This window comes from Neophocaena asiaeorientalis, unplaced genomic scaffold (assembly GCF_003031525.2).
Source record: "Neophocaena asiaeorientalis asiaeorientalis breed wild unplaced genomic scaffold, Neophocaena_asiaeorientalis_V1.1 scaffold314, whole genome shotgun sequence".
NCBI classification, from domain to species: Eukaryota; Metazoa; Chordata; class Mammalia; order Artiodactyla; family Phocoenidae; genus Neophocaena; species Neophocaena asiaeorientalis.
Genome location: NW_020175489.1, coordinates 1,059,616 through 1,081,717, shown reverse-complemented (window position 1 = coordinate 1,081,717; position 22,102 = coordinate 1,059,616). Strand labels below are relative to the sequence as shown.

The following is a 22,102-nucleotide window of genomic DNA, read 5'->3' as shown; positions in this document are numbered from 1 at the left end:
CCAATAGACCATAACTGAAGTTCAAGGCCTCTCCCAGCCACCTGAAAGCTTCCAGTTGGGCAACAGTCCATTCACGTGTGTCCTTCAGCTAGAGCCATTCTCCAGATATCATACAGCCTAGGATTCCAGAATGTCAATATGGCCAGCAGCTACCTTGCTGAATACCTGGATGAAAACCACATAACCTGTGTCTAATGAATATTGTTCATCTTTGTTCCGGTGACATGTCCAAGATATCCCTGTCACAATTTAACTTTCCAGCCACGTGAATTAGCATGTGGACTCTGTACTCACAGCAGAACACAAGGATTTGGAAATCATCTGCGTTCAAGTTCCTCCCTTTCACCTGGTTAACTGAGTATCCTCAGAAAAACCGCATAGACTCTCTGAGCCTCATTTTGCTAATTAAGACAATAGGCTAATTGCCTCGGCCTCTGCTGGAGAATTTTGCTTTGATTTGTTTTATGATGTGCATGAACTTTGTCTAAAGCAGCATTTTCCCTGTAAGTTATTCCATGAATTGCAAACTCCACATACAGAATGTTCTGAAGCAGACTATCAAACATCCCCATGAGTGCAAAGGCCCAAAGTTTTTACTATTTAATGCATTCAGACACTATATTTAGTTATTAAAAAAAAGTTGCCACCTGTAAAGAAGTACTGTTATACAGGAAGGTAATGATGATGAGAACAACCATAGGATGACGATGATGATGATGCTGATGATGCCTTTATATTCAGACTGTGGCTCCCACCCTGAAGTCTACACCATAAAACTTCTGTTGTTGGAATAACTAATAACACTCACCTGGCTTCTCATCGTATGAGGAGTTCTATTTATATGCATGTCAGGATATTATAAGGTATTTCAGGGCAGTTGCTAGGGTGACAAATGAATTATATGAGGAAACATAAATGTACCTCAAATCTATACTTGCTCTCAGCAAGGGACTAGATTCAAGGTCTATGTAGTTCCTAGGAAACAAGCTTCATGGTGCCATTTTTAAAACAGAACTTGGTTTTCTAGAAGCAGAGCATCAACCCTTGCACTGTAGGAGACTGCCCTCCTATAAATAGATAAGAAATCTAATGGTATTTTGACTTAGGCAGGAAGTCTTAGAACATTGGGGAAGACTTTCAGTTTTCAGTGTATTTATTCAATAAATTTCACACACACACACACACACACACACACACACACACACATACACACACACACACACCCCAAATAGATCTAGTAACTGGATCACCAGAAACCTTTATTCTAGGATAAGCCAGGCCAGCACCTAATCTGAGCTTCACACATCCCCACCCCGTTTTCAGAAATAGTCTTGCGCTTTTTCTCTTGATCTTAACCTTAACTTTTTGCCTCATCATCCATTTCTATGTACACCCAGCTCCCAACTGTTTGGCTTTGTCTTCCCCTTAGTGGATCTGTGCTTGCCCCTTGTAGCTTAAGGTAGATTTGGCTTTTTCAGTTCCAGGAAGCCTCCCTACCTGATTGAGCCCTACCCTGGAACTCATCAATGATGGTTTCCTTGGTTACCTAACACTCACTCCTCAAGTGAGAGGTTGAGAGAGTTTACTTGAGAATGGGCAGCTCTTGCCAGAGAAGTTTAAGAGACAATTGCAATAGACCTTCCCTTTAGCAGCCCCCAAAGTTTCATTCTCGTTGAAAAAAGATCTCCCCAGGTTTTCTGTTTACTTAACATTTTTGTCTCAGTTCTCTATTTTGGTCACTGTGTCTCCAGAGTACATTTTTTTCTTGAACGATAAATGTATTACTTTATTCAATGAATACTTATTGTACCAGGCATTGTACTTAACGGCATAGCTCCAGAAGCTGCATGTTAGTTTGATTCCTGCCTTTGCTGGGGACCCTGTCATCTGCTTGTGCAACATCACTCACGGGCCTCGTCACATGGGCCAGCACTCTGCTAGAGAGTGTCTCTTTGTCTTTGAATTCCTTCACCTGGGAGTACAAGTCTTCCCATTCACACTCTCTCTCTCATTTGCTATCATCCCCAACTTGTTCACCAAAAGCTTAATTTCTCTACCATAGTAAACTCATTTGTTTAATCCAACGTCCATATGTCATGCACAGTTCAACAGAAGATGAGATCCATGAAATTAGGGACTGTGATTTATCTACATCCAATTGACCAAAACTTAGCAAACAGCACAAAACACATTGTATACATTCAATAAATGATTGCTTAGTGAGTGGTTGGGTTGATGGATGGATGGATGGTTGCTTAGTATGTGCCAAGCAGATACTAAGAATTTTATATAAAATAAATAAACCCTGGGGATGTAATGTTCATCATGGTGGAAATAGTTAATACTGTATTGTATATTTGAAAGTTGCTGAGAGTAAATCTTAAAAGTTCTCTTCTCAAGAAAAAAAAAACTTGTAACTATGTGTAGGGTTGGCTGTTAACTAGACTTATTATGGTGATCATTTCACAATATGCACAAATATCAAATCATTATGTGGTATACCTGAAACTAATATATGTCAATTATATCTCAATTAAAACTAATCAATAATTATATTATCCCCTCAGCAATTGTAGGGAGTAGGAATCATTAGTCTCATTTTACAGATGGAGAAAAACAGAAATATTTGGATAACTTTCCCAAGATTATTGTTAACAGCAATACTGTTATTTTGTTTATTAAGGTATAGTTGATTTTCACTATTAGTATTAGTTGTACAATATAGTGATTCAAAATTTTTATAAATTATACTCCATTTGTAGTTATTATAAAATATTGGCTGTACAATATACCCTAGTAGATTATTTATTTTATACATAGTAGTTTGCATCTCTTAACCCTCTACCTTTCCCCTCCCCCTTCCCTGTGCCCACTGGTTGGTTCTCTATATCTGTTAATCTTTTTTGTTATATTCACTCATTTCTTTTATTTTTTGTATTCCACATATAGGTGATATTATACAGTATTTGTCTTTGTCTGACTTATTTCACTAAGTATAATATCCTCCAGGTCCATCTGCATTGTTGCAAATGGCAAATTTTCATTCTTTTTTATGACTGAGTAATATTCCATTGTATATATAAACCACGTCTTCTTTATCCATTCATCTGCTGATGGACACTTAGGTTGCTTCCATATTTTGGCTATTGTAAATAATGCTTGTATGAACACTGGGATGAATATATCTTTTTGAGTTGTTGTTTTCATTTTCTTTGGGTATATACCCAGGACAGCAATATTGTTATTACTTGGTATCATGTTAGTCAGAGTTGCATTAATGATTAATAATGATTAGTAACCCTGTTAGCTAGCATCCATTGGCTATTTATGCCTTCAATGAGTATTTTCTTCACATTATCTTATACAGTCCTCAGATAACTGTAGAATAGTGCTATTATTATGTCTATTATATGTATTTTTTAATGCCACATCCAAAAGTGTCCTATAGGTGCATGACACTCTGAATGAAAGATGTGAAAGCTACCTTTTCACTTATTCACAGTTCTTTCTCTATGGTCAACACAGGAGGTAGAGCATACAAAGAACCCCTGCTTCTGCTTTTCTAGGAACAGTATTGCCCAAAGCAAATAAAATCAGTAGATATCTACAGTTGCTCCTTCAGTTCTTCAATACTAGAAAGATAGTCATCTGGACCACTAAATTGTCATCACTAAATTAGTTTGAATTTATCTCCCAGTAGGGATAGCAGTCAGGATAGGACCACAAGGTTTTGACAAGCTATGATAGTATTAAAAAATACATATATTTCTCTTACACGCCATCTCAGACAATTAAATAGCTAGTTAAATGTGGTGTTTTTGTGATGAGGACACAACTATGAATCAAGTTCATCTAATGTCGTCATTCCTAATTTTATTTATTTTTATTAAAAATGTTTACTGTGGTATAGATGAGATATAACTAATTGTTATATTAGTGGCAGATATACAACATAATGTTTTGTTATTTATATATACTGAAAAATGGTTACCACAATAAGTCTAGTGAACATCTGTCCCCTTAAATAGATACATTTTTTCCCTTGTGATGAGGTCTTTAAAGATTTACTCTTAGACACTTCCAAATATGCAATACAGTATTATTAACCATAGTGATACATTATTCTTATATCGACTTTCCCAATAGAGACTGATAGCTCTCACAGGATTTCTTCACTTTTTAAAAATCTTTATTCTCTCTTCTCTTCCACCTGAATCATTTTTAAATTTCTCTGGGTCACTTATTCTCTCTTGCGTCAGATCAACTGATGCTTTCTAATGCATTCTTCATCCCATTCATTGAGTTCTTCAGCTCCAGAATTTCTGTTTGGTTCTTTTTAATAATTCCAATCTCTTTGGTAAAGTACTCCCTCTGTTTATTAATTTTATTCCTGAGTTCATTAACTTGTCTTTCCGAGTTTTCCTGTAGCTTGTTGAATTTCTTCACAACAGCTATTTTGAACTTTTATCAGTTTAAGTTGCAATACTTCATGCATTTGAATTTTACCGCTGGAGAATTGCCATTCTCTTTTCGTGATACCGTATTAACATGATTTTTCATAGTGGTTGATGAAATGTGCCTCTTCTGTTGCATGTGAAATATCAGATACCCTTCTTATTTACAGAAGGCAGGCTTTGTTTACTTTGATCCTGACAGTTCAACAATCTAGCAATTGGAAACTTCTCTTTTGCTTTCCAGAAGATGGTGCTATAACACAGGGTTTTGGTTTGTTTTACTGAACAGACTCTCCATGCTACACAGTTTCACTTTCCACCTCCTCTGCCAGAGAGGTCGCCCCTGCCACCACCACAATCCCAGCAAGTGGCAGTGTCGGTCTGGGTTGTGAGGCTCCCCTGGGCTGTTCCTCCTTTTCCTCTGCCTCCAAACTCATCTCCATCCTGTTCTGATGGCTTGCTGAGTTCTCCCGTCAGGTGGGCTGCACCTCTACAATTTCTCTATCTCCCATGAGTGCCCAGTTTTGCACTCTCCAGATTACCTTCTTCCTTTTGGTAGCAAGTGGGGGTGGGCAGGCTAGTGGGTGTGGATCCACATCTTCCTCTGAGGTCCTATCCGCTTCCTATCTACTTCTCACAGGTGGAAAGGTGGCTTTCCCGGGTGTCTTGGTGTACTGTGCAGAGGCACTTTTGATGGGTTATGGATGTCTGGTTAGTTGTGAATCAAAAAGAAGAGAAAAAGGGAATGACTCTTGCCACCACTATGTCCACATCACTCTCCTCAAAAACTTTGCTTTAAATAAGAGTGGCCCGGGGCTTCCCTGGCAGTGCAGTGGTTGAGAGTCCGCCTGCCGATGCAGCGGACACGGGTTCGTGCCCCGCTCCGGGAAGATCCCACATGCCGCGGAGCGGCTAGGCCTGTGAGCCATGGCTGCTGAGCCTGCGCGTCCGGAGCCTGTGCTCTTCAACGGGAGAGGCCATAAGCAGCCCGCGTACCGCAAAAAAAAAAAAAAGAGTGGCCCTAGGATAACTATAGAAAAGTATATTTCTTTTCTATTTATTAAATATTTCACCTTTTTGAAAATATAAATCTAAATGATATATCTTGGTCCTGGTCAGCCTTTATCTTGATGTGGTAATGCTGCAAGGATGGCTGTTTGCCACCTCTAGTGAGACTTGTGAAAACTGATGCTCATCATGTCATGTCTCTGACTGCAGCCCAGGACACAGCTCTTCAGTGGCAGAGGCTTGTCTCCAACCAGCTGATGCTGCATCACAACCATGTAGATATACAGAGAATTAAACCTCCTGTAGCTATGGTGACAATAGACTGGAATATCTGTGGGTACATCCTCTAACAGGGCCAATGTCACAATAGTGACCCCAGCAGGTTTTAGGTTCTCCACTGGACAGGCTCACAACAAAGTTTAATTTGAGTTGAGTTTTATCTATAGTGATGCACTCATTATCTTTTGTAACACATTGTTATTCACCACTCTGTGTCCTAGTTTGAATAAGCATCTTCAGGAATCATATATCATTTTTTTTTTTTTTTAATTTTTGGCTGCATTGGGTCTTCATTGCTGCGCGTGGGCTTTCTCTAGTTGCAGTGAGTAGGGACTACTCTTCATTGTGGTGCGCGGTCTTCTCATTGCGGTGGCTTCTGTTGTTGCGGAGCACAGGCTCTAGGTGCACCAGCTTCAGCAATTGTGGCTCGTGGGTTCTAGAGCGCAGGCTCAGTAGTTGTGGCGCACGGGCTTAGTTGCTCCGCAGCATGCGGGATCTTCCTGGACCAGGGCTCAAACCCGTGTTCCCTGCATTGGCAGGAGGATTCTTAACCACTGCACCATCAGGGAAGCCCACATATATCATTTTATGGGATGCTTTAGGCAGGGGTCAGCAAACTTTTTCAGTAGATGGCCAGATAGTACATATTTTAGGCTGTGCAGGCCATATGAGCTCTGCCACAACTACTCAAATGTGCCCTTATAAGTCAAAAGCAGTCATAGACAATAAACCAATGACTGTGGTCCAATAAAACTGAATTTATAAAAAGAGACAGCAGGTCAGATTTGGCATGTGGGCCATATTTTGTGGCCTTCTGCTATTAACAGAAACAATTGTAGTTAGATGCAGGGTTCTAGAGCAAACTTGAAGCAGTTCTGAAGAGTATTATATAAAATAATAATATTATATCAAATATATATATTATATTATATAAAATCCAGTTTGATCCATCTTCAGACTGCTAAAGGTTTCAAATCGTTGGAATCTTGATCCAATTGTTAAACATTCTGAGTCACCTCAGACATTTCACTAAAGCACTGCCATTCTTACTTCTTGCCCAGGAAAATTGTGTGAGAATAGGTGTAGACCTTCTGAAATTTATCTGGTACCTTTTTTCTTTCCTCTGCATTATTTTTGAGCGTAGAAAATGGGCAGAACCTCTAGTTTAAAAATTTTGCCAGAATAAACATCTGATCTGGATGCTGCTCCTAACACTTTTCAAATTTCTCTTTCAACTCAAGGGCTCTCATCTGTTCAGTTGGTACATGGTGGGCTTCATGACTATTCTCTTGCCAGCCATGGTGCAAAAAATCTCCCAGGCCTCTCAGGAATTAGCCTGAGTGATGGCGAATTGCAGTATGAGTGCCTGTAACCAGTTATAATCTTGAAGGACATTTTGCTCTGAAATGAGTTCTAAGCTGTAAACTCACCCGTTTTAAATTTTAGGGTCTTGTTAAATCAGTCAACAATTCCTACCATAACTGAGTCATCACAAACAAAATTGTCTCGTTATATATAGGATTTTAGAAACTCACACATTAAGAGATTTTGAAATTTATTCCCTGATCAATTTCCCATCCCTTTCCTTAAAATGTTCCAAAATAAAACTGACCCCTATTTTGGCTGCTCATTCCCCGCCTCCTCAAAATAGTAAATCTCTTTTTAAAACTGCCTGTGCCACGGTAATTTTAGAGAACTTTGTCATTAAAAAAAAAAAATCACCTTTATTCACATAAGCAGTCTCGGCAGAAAGTATGTATTTATCACATCAAAGAAAGTTCTTTCCGATAAGACCTATCTTGAGGCATAGGTTCGGACAAGTATCTAACTTTTGGCAGGCGGCTCATTGGGAACACACACGCTGACCCAGCCCTGCGTTAACGACCTTACAGCACACTCCCATATCATTTGCAGAAGCATCCTACTGCAGCGTAAAACTGTGGTGGCAAACTCCTGTACGAGTTTTTTATAATATAAACAGTTCAGAGTTTCTGTCATAAAATTAACAGTTTCCCTAATAAAACACAACATCTGCATTTTATATCCACCGTGGGTTATGAGCCCCAGCAGATCAGAGAGTTTGAGTTTGCCTTTTCCTCCTCACTAGGTACCAGGTACAGGAAAGCTATTCTGAGTTCCAGATTATATCGATTATAAAGCTATCCAACAGAAGACATTTAGAAATAACTCTCCCTAGGAGACCTTCACATCGATTGCCTGGCTGATCTTAGGAAAGAATTGTGAGCAACAGATGGTGGAGGCTGATGGTCCATTCTCATTGGCAAACACATCCAGGCTCTCATTTTCTTGGTCAGCCATAAAGCCTTAACATGGAGAAGGAAATAACATGAAGTAAAATGAATTCTATGTAATACAAAGTCCATCCAGTTAATACTAAAACCCAGCTGGACTGGAGTTTCAAACCTCTTCTTGGTCTTTAGCTTCTGAAATACAGAGCAAACACCAGCTTTGTTGATAGTGACAGTGCCCCAGAGAATAATTTTTTTTGCATAGCGTCAGAGCCAACCTCTGCAAACCATGTCAACCTACTTTTCCCTCTGTGGTGAATTCTGGGAGACTCTTCTTTCAGTCTCTTAGACCACTAATCTGTTCTTTACTCATATCAGCTTTGCAATTCAATTCATCTACTGTTTTCTTTTTAATTTCCAAGGATTCTGTCTCAATTTATAACATCTATGAATTCTCTTTTGTTAATGTTTTGTTTGTTTGTTTCCCCCATTAACTCTGCTTCCTTGAATATTTCCTTTGTCTTCATCTTACCAGTGCCTCTGTTTCACACTATTAGCCTTCTTGAAAATTTGAAGATTTAGAACTCTATGCTCGTATCTTGAGTTGAGGGTTTAGACGTAAAACACTGTTGGTCACGAGTCTATTTTCATTCCCCAAAGAGAGTTCTCATTCTCCTGCTGTGGCTAGAAGTCCTGATCATGGACTAGTGGTGTTTGTTGACGGGAGGGCCTGGGGATGAGGTTGGGCAGAGTGGGCAGGAGGTCAAGTGAGTAGAGTGGCGCTCTCCATTCTTCCTGTCAACCAAATGCTTCTCTGGGAATCTCTATGTCAGAACTTTCTCTACAGCAGTTCCTGCCTTGGCTTTAACCTAGGGGTAAAGCCTGGTGTCTACTGCTCCTTTTCCATTTTTAATTCCCAGCTGTCACCCAAAGGTAGAGCCTAATCTCCACCTCTGCTCTGCCTCTTGGTCCAGTCCAGTCTCCCCAGAGACTTCACTGGCAGGCAGTGCAAGTGGAGAAGCAGCAGCTCCCAACTAGCTCAGCTATTTTGAAGGAAGACCTTTAATGAATTACCCCAATGGTTGCCTTGTTTGCATTTGTTGACTCTGACTTTAAAATTTCTCTGGATCTCTTTGGAGAGGAAAGAATCCCATCTGAGATACTTTTCTCCAGCCTGTATTTTGGGTTGTATTCTTTTAGCTCTGATTCATAATTGCAATGCCTCAAGACTTCTGCTCTACTGATAGCAGACTTTCATTTTTTTTCCCATCACTGTTGGAAATTATATCTTTTAAAATACATGTTTCAGATCTGTCAATGAACTTTGGGACAGAAGAGGAAAGAGGTGCAAGTGCTGAATCCTTCAACTTACAGCAGTAGTTTGAAGAGGTTATTTAACCTTGTTAACAAGAGGCAAATCTTGGTAAAGATGTATGGGTTTGCTTTATCATTTACTCTCTGTCTCTTTCTGTGTGTGTGTGTGTGTTTGTATGTGTATGTATGTGTATACATATATTTATATTTTTCCAAGCCTTAAATGATCTTTTAAAGTATTATGATCAATTTTATGGATGAAAAATTCAGTTGAGGCTTAAGAACAATTAACTTGATATAATTTCAAACAATAGGTATCTTCGTACTACACCTGTCGGGCCTCTCACTGTTGTGGCCTCTCCCGTTGCGGAGCACAGGCTCCGGACGCGCAGGCTCAGTGGCCATGGCTCACGGGCCCAGCCGCTCCGCGGCATGCGGGATCCTCCCCGACCGGGGCACGAACCCGCGTCCCCTGCATCGGCAGGCGGACTCGCAACCACTGCGCCACCAGGGAAGCCCCTAGTACATCATTTTATCTAATTTTTTATACTTTTAAGTGATTTGCCCCATCTAGACTTTGAACTGTATCATTTCAGGATAATCGTTTATTCATCTCTGTCACTAGTGCCTAGTAGTGATATACAGTAGGCACTCAATGCATGTTTGCTAAAATCAGTTGAAGTGAAAGAACCAGGACTCTAATCCAAGTTTGTCTGACTTCAGAGTATACGTTGTTTTCACCACATTCTCCATCAGAGCTGACAACTGCTCTAATTCTTTAGAGTTAAGACATCACTCCCTCCCAATGCAATGTAAGGAAACTGCATACTCTTGCAATCCCCTTCCTCTAGCTTGACACATTTCCCCAAGTGATCATTTGCATATTCAGTAACTATTCTCCACAGAAGTCTCTAGCAATGAGTTTTAGAGACTAGAACCCTAGAGAAGACAAGCAACATGTCTCCGTTTTGCTTTTTCGAGTTGCTTCCCTGGTGGTCCACAAACTTAGGATAACATACAAGTTGGAAAATTAACCAGATGTGAAAATAAAATATAATGTCAGGAGTAACAGCTTTGGAGACAAACAGAAGCAATCAATTAAAGCTGAGGCTGCACCAGTGCTGGAATTCAACAGTGTCTGATCATGATTAGCAAACAGCACTTAAAGGGTATCAGTTCACATAGAACCATTCGGGCTAGTGCTTTTGCTTTGGTTTAAGAAGAGAAAGGAGGCTGTACATGCAGGTTTACATGAATATATAAAGGTTCAAAAAGGGCTAATGGAAGCGACTTCAAGTATCTTCCCAAGACTGAGTCCATGGGCTCAGTTCTAAGTCTCACAGAGGCTAAAAGATCTCCTTTTACGAGGAACACTTTCAGACTTTCAGGCATGAGTAGGGTAACTTGGATTTCCAGACCATAGATGAAGTGCAACACAGAGTGAGTACGATGAGCATGGTCCTCGTTTCTGCTCAGAACCCATTAACTATCATGATTCTAGTCCTGTGAATTAGTGCATTGATGATGGCGGCCACAGAGTAGTGACAGGACACCCATGGAGACCAGGAGGTCCAGCAGGAGGTGCTGTAAGCCCACTGGAAGCTTGTGAAGAAAAACAGCAGTACCTAGACCACAATTGTAATATTTGTGAGACAAATGACATACCTTGTAGGAATCCCTCAGAACTTTTGTGGGAGGCGGGGGCTGCAGAAATCGACTTCACAGGGGACCAAGAAATAAATTAATAAGCCAAAATAATTTGAGAATTAATATGAACATGACCTCACTTTTACCCACAGCTCTTGGGATCTACAAAGATTCTGATTTTATTTCCTTTATTTTTAACCATTTCCTTAATTCCTAATATCATGTATGTTTAGGCATACTATCATAGCTTATTTAATAAAATAGTCTCTGAAATCTCACTGCCCAGTCTGGATACCCAGTTTTGTCATTTGCTAGTTGTGTTACTGCCCTACATTTACTCCTGAGCCTTTGTGTGCTCACTATACACATCTGCAAAACAGTACCTCCTTCAAAGCATCATTGTGAGTATTAAATGAAATAACGGAGTCAAACATAGCATAGGGCTCAGCCTCCTATAAGCATTAGTTCATGTTAGCTGTGTAGCTATTGTCATTAGTATCATCATCGTTATTATTGAGTTCATCTTCATTTGGGGCATTAGACCTACTCATCTCACTGTAATTTTCATTTTCTCAACATGTTTTTTTTTCATCATAGACTTCTTGGCTTTCTGAATAGTCATCTGCATGCAACGACTTAACTCTAGCTGCGAATTTTCCCTTTTCCTTTCAGCGGATAGTGGTGTTTGTTGACTTATTTATTCCTTCATTATTCACTAAATCACTTAGTCAACCACTGTTTAGTATGCCTACCGTATGGTAAGCAGAATTCTAGGAACTAGGCATATGGCACGGGAATCATGCATACAGCATTAAACTGCCCTCAGGGAGCTTATATTATCGTGGAGGAGATAGACAATAAGATAAATAAATATGTAATGTAATGTCAGGTCAAGGCAAGGGCCATGAAGAAAAATAAAGTAGGGCAAATGAAGAGAGAGTGACAGGTACTGTAAATTAAAATAGAGAAATCAGGAAAGGTACCTCTTTATTTGTAACAGAGCATGAGGATGTTCAAGCTCAAGGACACTGATGAAAGCAAGAGAGTTCTTGGAGGTAAGCAATTAAGAGGAGTCTCCTTGATAGCAACAAGGAAAATGGTAAAGCAGCTAGAAGTACAACGGAGAGAACCAGAGAACAAGATAGCTAAGAAGAGCTCTGCTGGGGTAAGTCAAGCCTCAAAGACTACCTCTGCAAAGGGGCCCAACTCTAATTGGATCAGACTGTGGAGCAATTTATGACCCAAGGTGTTGTCAAAAACAATAGAGAAATCAGCCGGCAAATAGTGGAGGCTAAGAGCTTGGTGTGATAATCTGCCTAAAGCTTAACAGGGTGTTCAGGGAAAGAAACAGTCAAAGAGAACCAGCTAAAGCCATATTCATCCCTGGGGAAGGAGGTCAGTGAAACTATGCACATGCCCAAGGCTGCACCCTTTAGGGAGTGACATCTGAGCATGCGTACTACATGGGAAATAGACTTCTCTGAACTAGCCCAGCCATGTCACTAAATTAATAAGCAAGCAAACAATAAGAATACCAAAGAAAATAGGGAGGAGACAGATTTGTATTCCTGTTTGCAACAATATATTATTGAAAATGTCTGGTTTTCAACAAAAAAAGGATAAGACAAAAATAAACAGGAAAATGTTGCCCGGAGACAGAAAAAAAGAGTAGACAACAGAAATTGCCTTTGAGAGCGTCAAAGCAGCCATTATAAACATCAGAGCTAAAAGAAGCATGTTATAGAAGTAAAAAAAAAAAAAAAATGATGTCTCACCAAATAGAAAATATCAATGGAAATTCTGGAGTTGAAAAGTACAATAACTGAAATTAAAATTCACTGAATTGGTTCAACAGATATGAGCTGGCAGAAGAAAGAATTAGCAAACACAAAGATAAATTGATAGAGGCTGTGTAATCTGAAGAATGGAAGGAAAGAAGACAAAAACTATAGTCAGCCCTTTGTATCTTCGGGTTCCACATCCTCAGATTTAACAACCACATATCAAATTTCAAAGCTGGTTGAATCTGCATATGCAGAACCCCCAGATACGGAGGGCTGACTCTATTCCACCATTCTATATAAGAGATTTGAACATTACTGGATTTTGGTATCTGCAGGGGTTCTGGAACCAACCCCCTGCAGCTACCATGATAATCTCAATACATACAGAAAAAGCATTTAACAATATTCAACATGCTTTCATGAAAAAAAAATTTAACTAGAAACAGAAGGTATTTCCTCTCTCTGATAAAAGGCATCTACAAAAGTCTCACAGCTAATATACTTAATGGTGAAGCTGAAGACTTTCCCTTTAAGGTCAGGAACAAAACATGGATGACCACTCTCATCACCTGTATTCAACATTGTACTGGAGGTTCTAGACTGAGCAATTAGACAAGAAAGAGAACTAAAAGACATACAGATTACAAAGAAAAAAGTAAAACCATCTCTAGTTTCAAGTGGCATTATAGTTTATGTAGAAAACCCTAAGGAATCACTAATTAATAAGTTAAGCAAGGTTACAGAATATAAGATCAACCTATAAAAATCAGGTGTATTTCAATAGCAGCAATGAATAATCTGAGAATGAAATTTTTTTAAAAAATTGTACTTAATAGCATCAAAAAGAATAAAATACTTAGATGTAAAATTAACAAAAGAATTGCAAAACTTGTACTGCCAAAACTACAAAACATCATTGAAAGAAATTAGAAGAAAACTAATAAAATGTAAATATGTTCATGGATCAGAGACCTAGTATTGTTAAGATGATAATACTCCCCAAATCGATCTATGAAGTCAATGTCATCTTTATCAAAATCCCAGCTGGCTTCTTTGCAGAAAAGTCATCACGGGACTGTGAAGCAGAGAACAGATGGAGAAGGCAAGAGTGGAGGTGGGAAACCCAGTTTACACGTAATGCCACTCATCTAAGTGAAAGACGGTGATAGTCTGTATTAAGCTTAGGGTGGTGAGGGACTTCCCTGGTCCAGTGGTTAAGACTCCACGCTTAAAATGGAGTCTGCAGGGGGCGCAGTTTCGATCGCTAGTCAGGGAACCAAGGTCCCACATGCCGCAGGGCACAGCCAAAAAAAAAAAAAAGAAAGCTTACGGTGGTGGAGATAGAGAAATGTGACTAGATTCAAGACATATTTGTGGGTTAAATATGAAAAAATATGAAAGTAAACATAGGGATAAATAACATGTCTGTAAATGTATATGATCTTGGAATAATTTCCTCTAATGAGCCCTTCAGAGAATAACTGCCAGATAAATCTAAATAAATAATGAGAATCTGCTCATTGACTAAGATGCAATGTTATTCTTCAGTGAGTGTTCTGCAGAAAAAGCAACATCTTTCTTGATTGTTCTTGGCAACTTCTCAGAAATTCTCATTTAATTGTTTTATTGTGGAGCAGGAAATCTTGCTGTGTCTTTTAAAACCTGAAATCTTGCTGTATCTTTTAAAACCTCCTTCCCCAACTCAAAGCCTCTGGCAGAGAATTAGGGGGTGGGAAACAGCACAGGTTCTCAGGATTCCTAATAAAAATAGAAAGCCATTAATTTCAGAATAGATGTTTAAAGCTATTACATTATTAACATAAATGAAGGTCTGAACTTTTTTTCTAATTTCCATTTTATTGAGGCATAATTGACGTATAAAGTTGTAAGATAAACTACATCATAGTGATTTGATATATATATACACTGTGAAAGGATTCTCCTCATCTAGTTAATTAACACATCCGTATCCATCACCTCACATATTTATCTTTTCTTTTTTGGGGGGTGAACATTTAAGTTCTACTCTCTTAGCAAATTTCAATTATACAATACAGTTTTATCCACTATAGTCTGAACTTTTAAGCAAATTTTTTCTATCTCTCATCTTCAAGATACTACAACAGATAGCAAGCAAGAGACAAATACAAAAGTTGTGGTTTTCTTGTAAATATGAGTTCATTCTCAGGTTGCTAAATCAAAGGGATTAAACCTACTGATGTCTATTTAATCATTAAACTAAGTAACGGGATATTTTACTTTTAGCCTTATAGTCCGTACTTCAGGTATCAGCTTTAGCTCCATCAGCCAAATTCATCCTTTTAATTTATGACTTTCATTCTAATTACTAATTTCTTTACACAATGTGTTTAACTGCATTTTTGTACCTGGGATTATCTCATTTGAAACTCATTTTATCAAATATTTTAACATCTCATTTTGTGTGTGCTTTCAGAATTAGATAGCCTAGAGGGAAAATGCTTTGCTGAGCCAATGATAAAAATACTATTTTAAAAATTCTATACTAGCAGATGCAGTTGACATGGCTTTTTAGAATTTTTAATTGACTATGGTTACCCTAGGACTTTATATTCATTGAAGTCAAAGCCCATGTTTTAGTTACCTTGTTATTAGGAGGTAGTGCATTGTTATGTTTTGTACACATAGTTCTTCTAAATCAGTGCTGAATTCAATACTAATATCAAAACTAATGTATTTTTATATTTAGCATTTATGCTGTAACAGTATTAAAATGTAAGAGTTTTTAATGTGATAAACTCTGCAAAGTATTTGTAGAAATTTCAGGATCTGAAAATCAGATATCTTTAGGACAGATAAATTTTTTGTTCTAATAAGAGTTTAATTTAATTCTAGGTAAATAAAAATCAGGGAAAGGGCTGATTAATAAAGTTAAGGAAAGAAAAGATCAAGTACTTACAGGATACCATCTGTGGAAATGTTTTAAAATCAAGTACATTATATATAATGGCAATATATACCCATTTACGCAGACTCCAGATATAACCAAGCAAGTATGACAGGCCATTATGCTGGCTGTAATGAGACTCCACCTATTCAGATAATCATCCTTTTGCTTAAATCACACTACATATCTTTCCTTGACAACGAAATTAGGTTAGAGGGGAAAGAGAACATTAACAGTTACTATGTGCTGACTATGGGGCTTGGTCCCAGTTTCATAAATTGATTTCAGACATTAGAGCACCAAAAACTCCAGTGTTTTTTCTCAGTGATACTATCTGTAATTAAGTAATAGCAAAACAGAGAACTCCAAAGATGCCAGGCCAAATTATTACCACAAATAAAAAATAAAACATCCAGATTTATAGCAGAAAACTGAGATAGTGGTACAAAGAAACAGAGATGATAAATGTTAATAATTACCCACAAATACTGCAACTACTACTGTTTGTGCACTCCATAGCACAGTGTGTGCACAGAGCCCTTAATCTTCCAACCTGGTAGTATTTCAAGGAGGTATTTTTGTTGCATGTTCTCATCTTAATATTCCCCTGTGCAAAATGGTTAAGCTTTGGAGGCAGCTTTGTGAATTCAGTGAGTCAACATTTCCAATGTGATTTGGTCTCAGAGAAGCAGGTATTGCAGAATATGATAAGCTGCACTGTAGACATAGACACATAATGGACGGGTGCATGAATATTTAGACAGAAGCCACCATTTCTTGAGCACTTCCTATGCATCAGACACTGCACTAAGTACTTTACATAATTACTCCTCACAATAGAACTATTTCCCCATTTACTTTGTTATAAAGCAGAAACTAACACACCATTGTAAAGCAATTATACTCCAATAAAGATGTTAAAAAAAAAACTATTTCCCCATTTAAAAAGTGTTCAAACAGCAAGGTTTATTATTGTACTAAGGTTAAATGAGGGCAGACTAGGAATCCAACCCAGGCTTGTCTGTTTCTAAACCACGTGGTTTATAAAAATCATTACATCATGCTCTGTCTTATAATTAACAATTGTGTAGGAAATGTTTACTGGGTGCCAGTGCGTTTACCCTTTGATTACATGGTATGTGTTTCAAATACACGAGCTCATCTCAGCTGAGGATTATTTTACACATGAGGCTCAGAAAAGCCAAATATTAAATCGTCTAATGACTACTATACTCTTGGAGTCCTTTGTTTAGTGTCCAAATTCAATCACTTGGAAAATATGTCTTTCCTCTTAAGCGTTTCTATAATCAATGTTTAGGAAGGAAGAAGCAATATCTTTGTTTTTAACTTTTAGATGAGGCAACTGAATCACAAAAAATTCAGTGATTTGCAAAGTCTCCTTGGCCAGTCAGTGGTAAAGTCAAAATAATAGCTCCTATATCTGAATCACGCTGTTTCTCTGGACTGCTCCTCACCTGAAAAGGCTACAATCAGCCTTTGTTATTCCACTGCCCATGAAGCTCCTATGACTTTCACGTTGCTTTTGTCCTCTTGATGGTCTCCAGGGAGACCAGGAGGATGCTGCCTGGAGAAATAGTGCCTCTCTTCTAATATACAATAAGACCTTGATGGGTCTTTTGGCAGTGTGAGTTTTTTCTATGTGTGGGGCATGTGTGTGTCTTTTGTTTTTAATAAAAGACACTTTGGAGGGATAATATGCTGGCTGGACTTCAGTTTTAAAAATAAGTTTTTCAGCTTGTAATCTAAAGGACTCACCAAAGATATGAAAAACCTAATAAAAGATTGATGATAAAGGACTCAAAAGCAGCGCCTGTCCTGTATATACATGTGAGGCCCCAAGGGGAGAACCAAAGCTTTGCAAAGCAAGATCTACCAAAAATTCAGCCTCTTCTGCAAACAGAAGTGCCTATACTGTAAGAACACAAAGACCTGCTTCCTGACTGGCCTTGGCAGAGGAGGACATGCATTTTTATTACCATGACACTGGTTAATGTGGGCTGTTAGCTCTTACAGGGGGCAAGGTAAGGGCCAAGCTCTGTACTGAGCCAAATAGCCAGTATGGACGAGAAAGACAGAACAGCTAAGGAAACTTACACAATCCTTGTTCCTAGGAGGTTTAGTAAAAATAGCACATATTTAAGCAGGTAACCTGAATTAGTCACCTTTCTTGATCAGTAAAATTTTGGTAAAAATAATAACAACTACAATGATGACTTTACTGGGCTGTTGGGAAATTTTAAAGAAACTATATGTGCATGTGGTATGTATTTTATATACATAAATATTTTACAAATACTATATACATATAAAGCATTTAACAGTATTTATGCATTCATTCATTCATTCAAACACACAATAAATGCTGGACACCTAGGTTCTTTTTGTTCTGCTCTCTTGTTATCTCAACCTGAGTTTTGGCACAATGCTTGAGATGCCTCTGAAATCCATTTTTCTATTTTGATTTGGATTTAAAATACATTTAAAATACATTTTGATGGTTTAATGGTTCTGAAGAACCTAGGGGCAGGACAGGAATAAAGACACAGATGTAGAGAATGGACTTGAGGACATAGGGAGGGGGAAGGGTAAGCTGCGACAAAGTGAGAGAGTGGCATGGACATATATACACTACCAAATGTAAAATAGATAGCTAGTGGGAAGCAGCCGCATAGCACAGGGAGATCAGCTCGGTGTTTTGTGACCACCTAGAGGGGTGGAATAAGGAGGGTGGGAGGGAGATGCAAGAGGGAGGAGATATGGGGATATATGTATATTTATAGCTGATTCACTTTGTTATAAAGCAGAAACTAACACACCATTGTAAAGAAATTATACTCCAATAAAGATGTTAAAAAAAAATAAATTAAAAGCCAACATGCTCCTCCCTACCCATTGCTGCAAAAGTGCCAGTACAGGCTGATTCAACCCAAGTAGAGATAACCCTGGAATATTACCTCAGCACCAGAGGGAAGCCTGTGAGATCAGCATTCTGGCCTGATCACGAATGGATTTTTCAGGAGGGTGTGGAGATAAAGGAACCCTCCTACACTGTTGGTGGGAATGTGAATTGGTGCAGCCACTATGGAGAACAGTATGGAGGTTCCTTAAAAAACTAAAAACAGAGCTACCATATGATCCTGCAATCCCACTCCTGGGCATATACCCTGAGAAAACTCTAATTCAAAAAGGTACATGCACTCCAATGTTCATAGCAGCACTATTTAAAATAAAGACATGGAAGCAACCTAACTATCCATCAACAGATGAATGGATAAAGAAGATGTGGTATATATATGTAATGGAACATTACTCAGCCATAATAAAAAATGAAATAATGATATTTGCAGCAACATGAATGGACCTAGAGATTGTCATATTCAGTGAAGTAAGTCAGACAGAGAAAGACAAATATCATGTGATATCACATATGTGGAATCTAAAAAAATGATACAAGTGAACTGATTTACAAAGCAGAAAAAGACTCACAGACATAGAAAACAAACTTATGATTACCAAAGGGGTTAGCAGGGGCGGGGGAAGATAAATTAGGAGTTTGGGATTAACATATACATACTACTATATATAAAAATGGTAAACAACAAGGACCTACTGTACAGCACAGGGAATTATATCCAATATCTTGTAATAACCTATAATGGAAAATAATCTGAAAAAGAATATATATATGTGTAACTGAATCACTTTGTACACTTGAAACTAACACAACATTGTAAATTAACTATACTCCAATTTAAAAAAGAATGGACTTTTCCAAAGGTAAATAAATAAATAATAAAATACATTTTGATTGTTTAAAGAAATTATCATTTCTCTCTTCTGCTAGAACAACAATGACTTAGATGTTTCTATTAAATCTAAGTAACTGGCTTCTCACAACTGTAATCAGGGGCTTCCCTGGTGGCTCAGTAGTTGAGAGTCCGCCTGCCGATGCAGGGGACACGGGTTTGTGCCTCGGTCCGGGAAGATCCCACACGCCGCGGAGAGGCTGGGCCCCTGAGCCATGGCCGCTGAGCCTGCACGTCCGGAGCCTGTGCTCCGCAACGGGAGAGGCCACAACAGTGAGAGGGCCGCGTACCGCAAAAAAAAAAAAACCTGTAATCAGTTGGAATCAGAGGGTTTCAGGGGAATGAAAAAGAGATGAGTGAAAAAGCATTCCCCTGAATGCATGCTACTCTCTTAAAACTCAATTTTTTTCTCCTGCGACCCTCTCTGTTCATCAGCCCACAACATTCCCTCATCTCAGTGGATATTTAACAGCCGAGCTGAGTTGGTTATCTTTATGTTAGGGTCTGCTGTACTTCCCAGATTAGAGTTATCTATAATTTGCATCTCACAATGCCTGAAATGGTACCTCGGGGCACTCTCCCCCTTGTTCTCTGCCTCAGTGTCTTTTGTCCTCTCTGTCTCAAGCTCTTGAATACACACCCTGCAACACTGCCAGGTACCTCCTAGGAACCACCCCTTCCTTCCCCAGCCTCTGCACAATCCCACCTCTTAGTTAAATCCTGGGCAGTCTTCAGATTTCAGCCAGCTGCTTAGGAGAGTTGGGTCCCCTTGTTATACATTCTAAAAACAAAAACTGTACATTTTCTTTAACCTATCAGGTTGCAATTATATGTGTGTGTATTTATTTGATAAACATCTGTCTTGTCCTCAGCACCATAAGCTACAGAATAATAAAGACTTTGTTTTCTTCTCCTTATATCACTGTACTAAGTACAGTGCCAGGCACATGGTAAGCGTGCATGCATTTGTTGAGTGAATAAAGTATCGGTAATGACCCACCAAAAAAAATCGTTCTCATAAATATTCCTAAGCCTCAATTCCACATAGGGTGATGCTAAAATGTCCCTATAAAAGGGGTATTCACTGGAATAGTGAGTAGAACAGCCAGGGTCTTGGGAAAAATCAAGGATGCTTTTTCAGGTACCTTATAGTCAATCCTTAGGTTAAACCTAATTCACATACTATGTATGGTGGCAGCATGAATACAACACCCAGGATAATATGAGTTGTGCTTTCTGTTCCACGACTGTGTACCCTGCCCTTCTGAACAACACCCGGCACACAGGAAGGGAAGGGCATCAACCTCTGTAGCTCTCCTGTGGTGTGCCAGTTATTTTACCTATGCCATTTCCTTGAAGAGAAGGATGTAATTCTGTTTATTGCATGTTGCCTAAGGCACCTATGTCAGTCTAGAACATATAGCAAGCATTGTATTAACTATTAATGCTTGTTTAAAAAATTGTATGAATGAAAAGGGGGATCCTATGACATGCAGGCAACCATAGATAAGCAAAAACAATGGTTACTTATGGGGACATGTTTTATATACATGTGATTTAGAAGAGAGAACTATAGCTGGAATAAAATTCTGAAAATTAAAAAAAAATACATTTGGTCTGGCGGCGGCGCGGCTGGAGCGGGTCGGGCGCGTGCGGCGGGGCCTCCGGGCGGCATGGAGGGGCCGGGGGCTGCTGCGCGGGGGGACGTCTCCCTGCACAACTTCAGCGCGAGGCTGTGGGAGCAGCTCGTCCATTTCCACGTCATGCGGCTGACTGACTCGCTTTTCCTGTGGGTGGGGGCCACGCCGCACCTGCGCAACCTCTCCGTGGCCATGTGCACCCGCTACGACCCCATCCCTGTGTCCACTGCCCTCCTTGGGGACATGTCTGACACGACGTCCACCGGCATCGCCCAGCGCTTAGCCAGGAAGACCAGCAAACAGGTGTTTGTCAGCTATAACCTTCCAAACACCGACAGCAGCTTCACGTTGCTGGTAGAAAACAGGATCAAGGAGGAAATGGAGGCCTTTCCCGAGAAGTTCTAGCCGAGGCGGCAGCAAGGACGCAGATGCGCGTGCCCGGACAGACATCTGAATAAACGCGTGGGGTCTCGCCAGCCGTCAAAAAAAAAAAAAAAAAAAAAAAAAAAAAAAAAAAAAAATACATTTGGTTAGTGCTATAGTAGAAAGTGTTGAAGTAAAAGGCAATTAAGAGTGTGTTAATCACTGAGATAAGTTCTTAGCTAACTGTGAAAAGATAACCAAATTTGAATAGGTAAGAATAAGGAGATGCTTGTTATGTGGTACCTACCTCCAAAGACATTGCCTAAGAAATCTGCTTGGCTTCAGCATAGGTAAACCCTCTAGATTTTGTTTGTGTGTTCACGATGGAAAATTCCAAATAAGTGCAAAAGTAGAAAGAATAATACAATAAATCCATGCACCCATGGTTCAAACTTCAATTATTTTTTTTAAGATTTTTTTGATGTGAACCATTTTTAAAGTCTCTACTGAATTTGTTACAATATTGCTTCTGTTTTATGTTTTGTTATTTTGGCCGTGAGGCACGTGGGATCTTAGCTCCCCAACCAGGGATCAAACACGCAACCCCTGCA

The 22,102-nt window shown here is 39.1% G+C and overlaps 1 protein-coding gene across 1 annotated transcript; it reads left to right on the top strand.

The window, feature by feature from the left end:
- The first annotated feature begins 19,398 nt into the window (after window positions 1–19,398).
- Window positions 19,399–21,597, top strand: LOC112415728 (proteasome assembly chaperone 4). The gene has a single exon (XM_024768880.1). It carries the CDS (start codon window positions 21,162–21,164, stop codon window positions 21,531–21,533), a length of 372 nt encoding a protein of 123 aa, XP_024624648.1. The 5' UTR covers window positions 19,399–21,161; the 3' UTR covers window positions 21,534–21,597.
- Window positions 21,598–22,102: the final 505 nt, after the last annotated feature.

Coding starts and splice junctions, on each gene's coding strand:
- LOC112415728 (XM_024768880.1), top strand. CDS start 21,162: ATGGAGGGGCCGGGGGCTGCTGCGCGGGGGGACGTCTCCCTGCACAAC.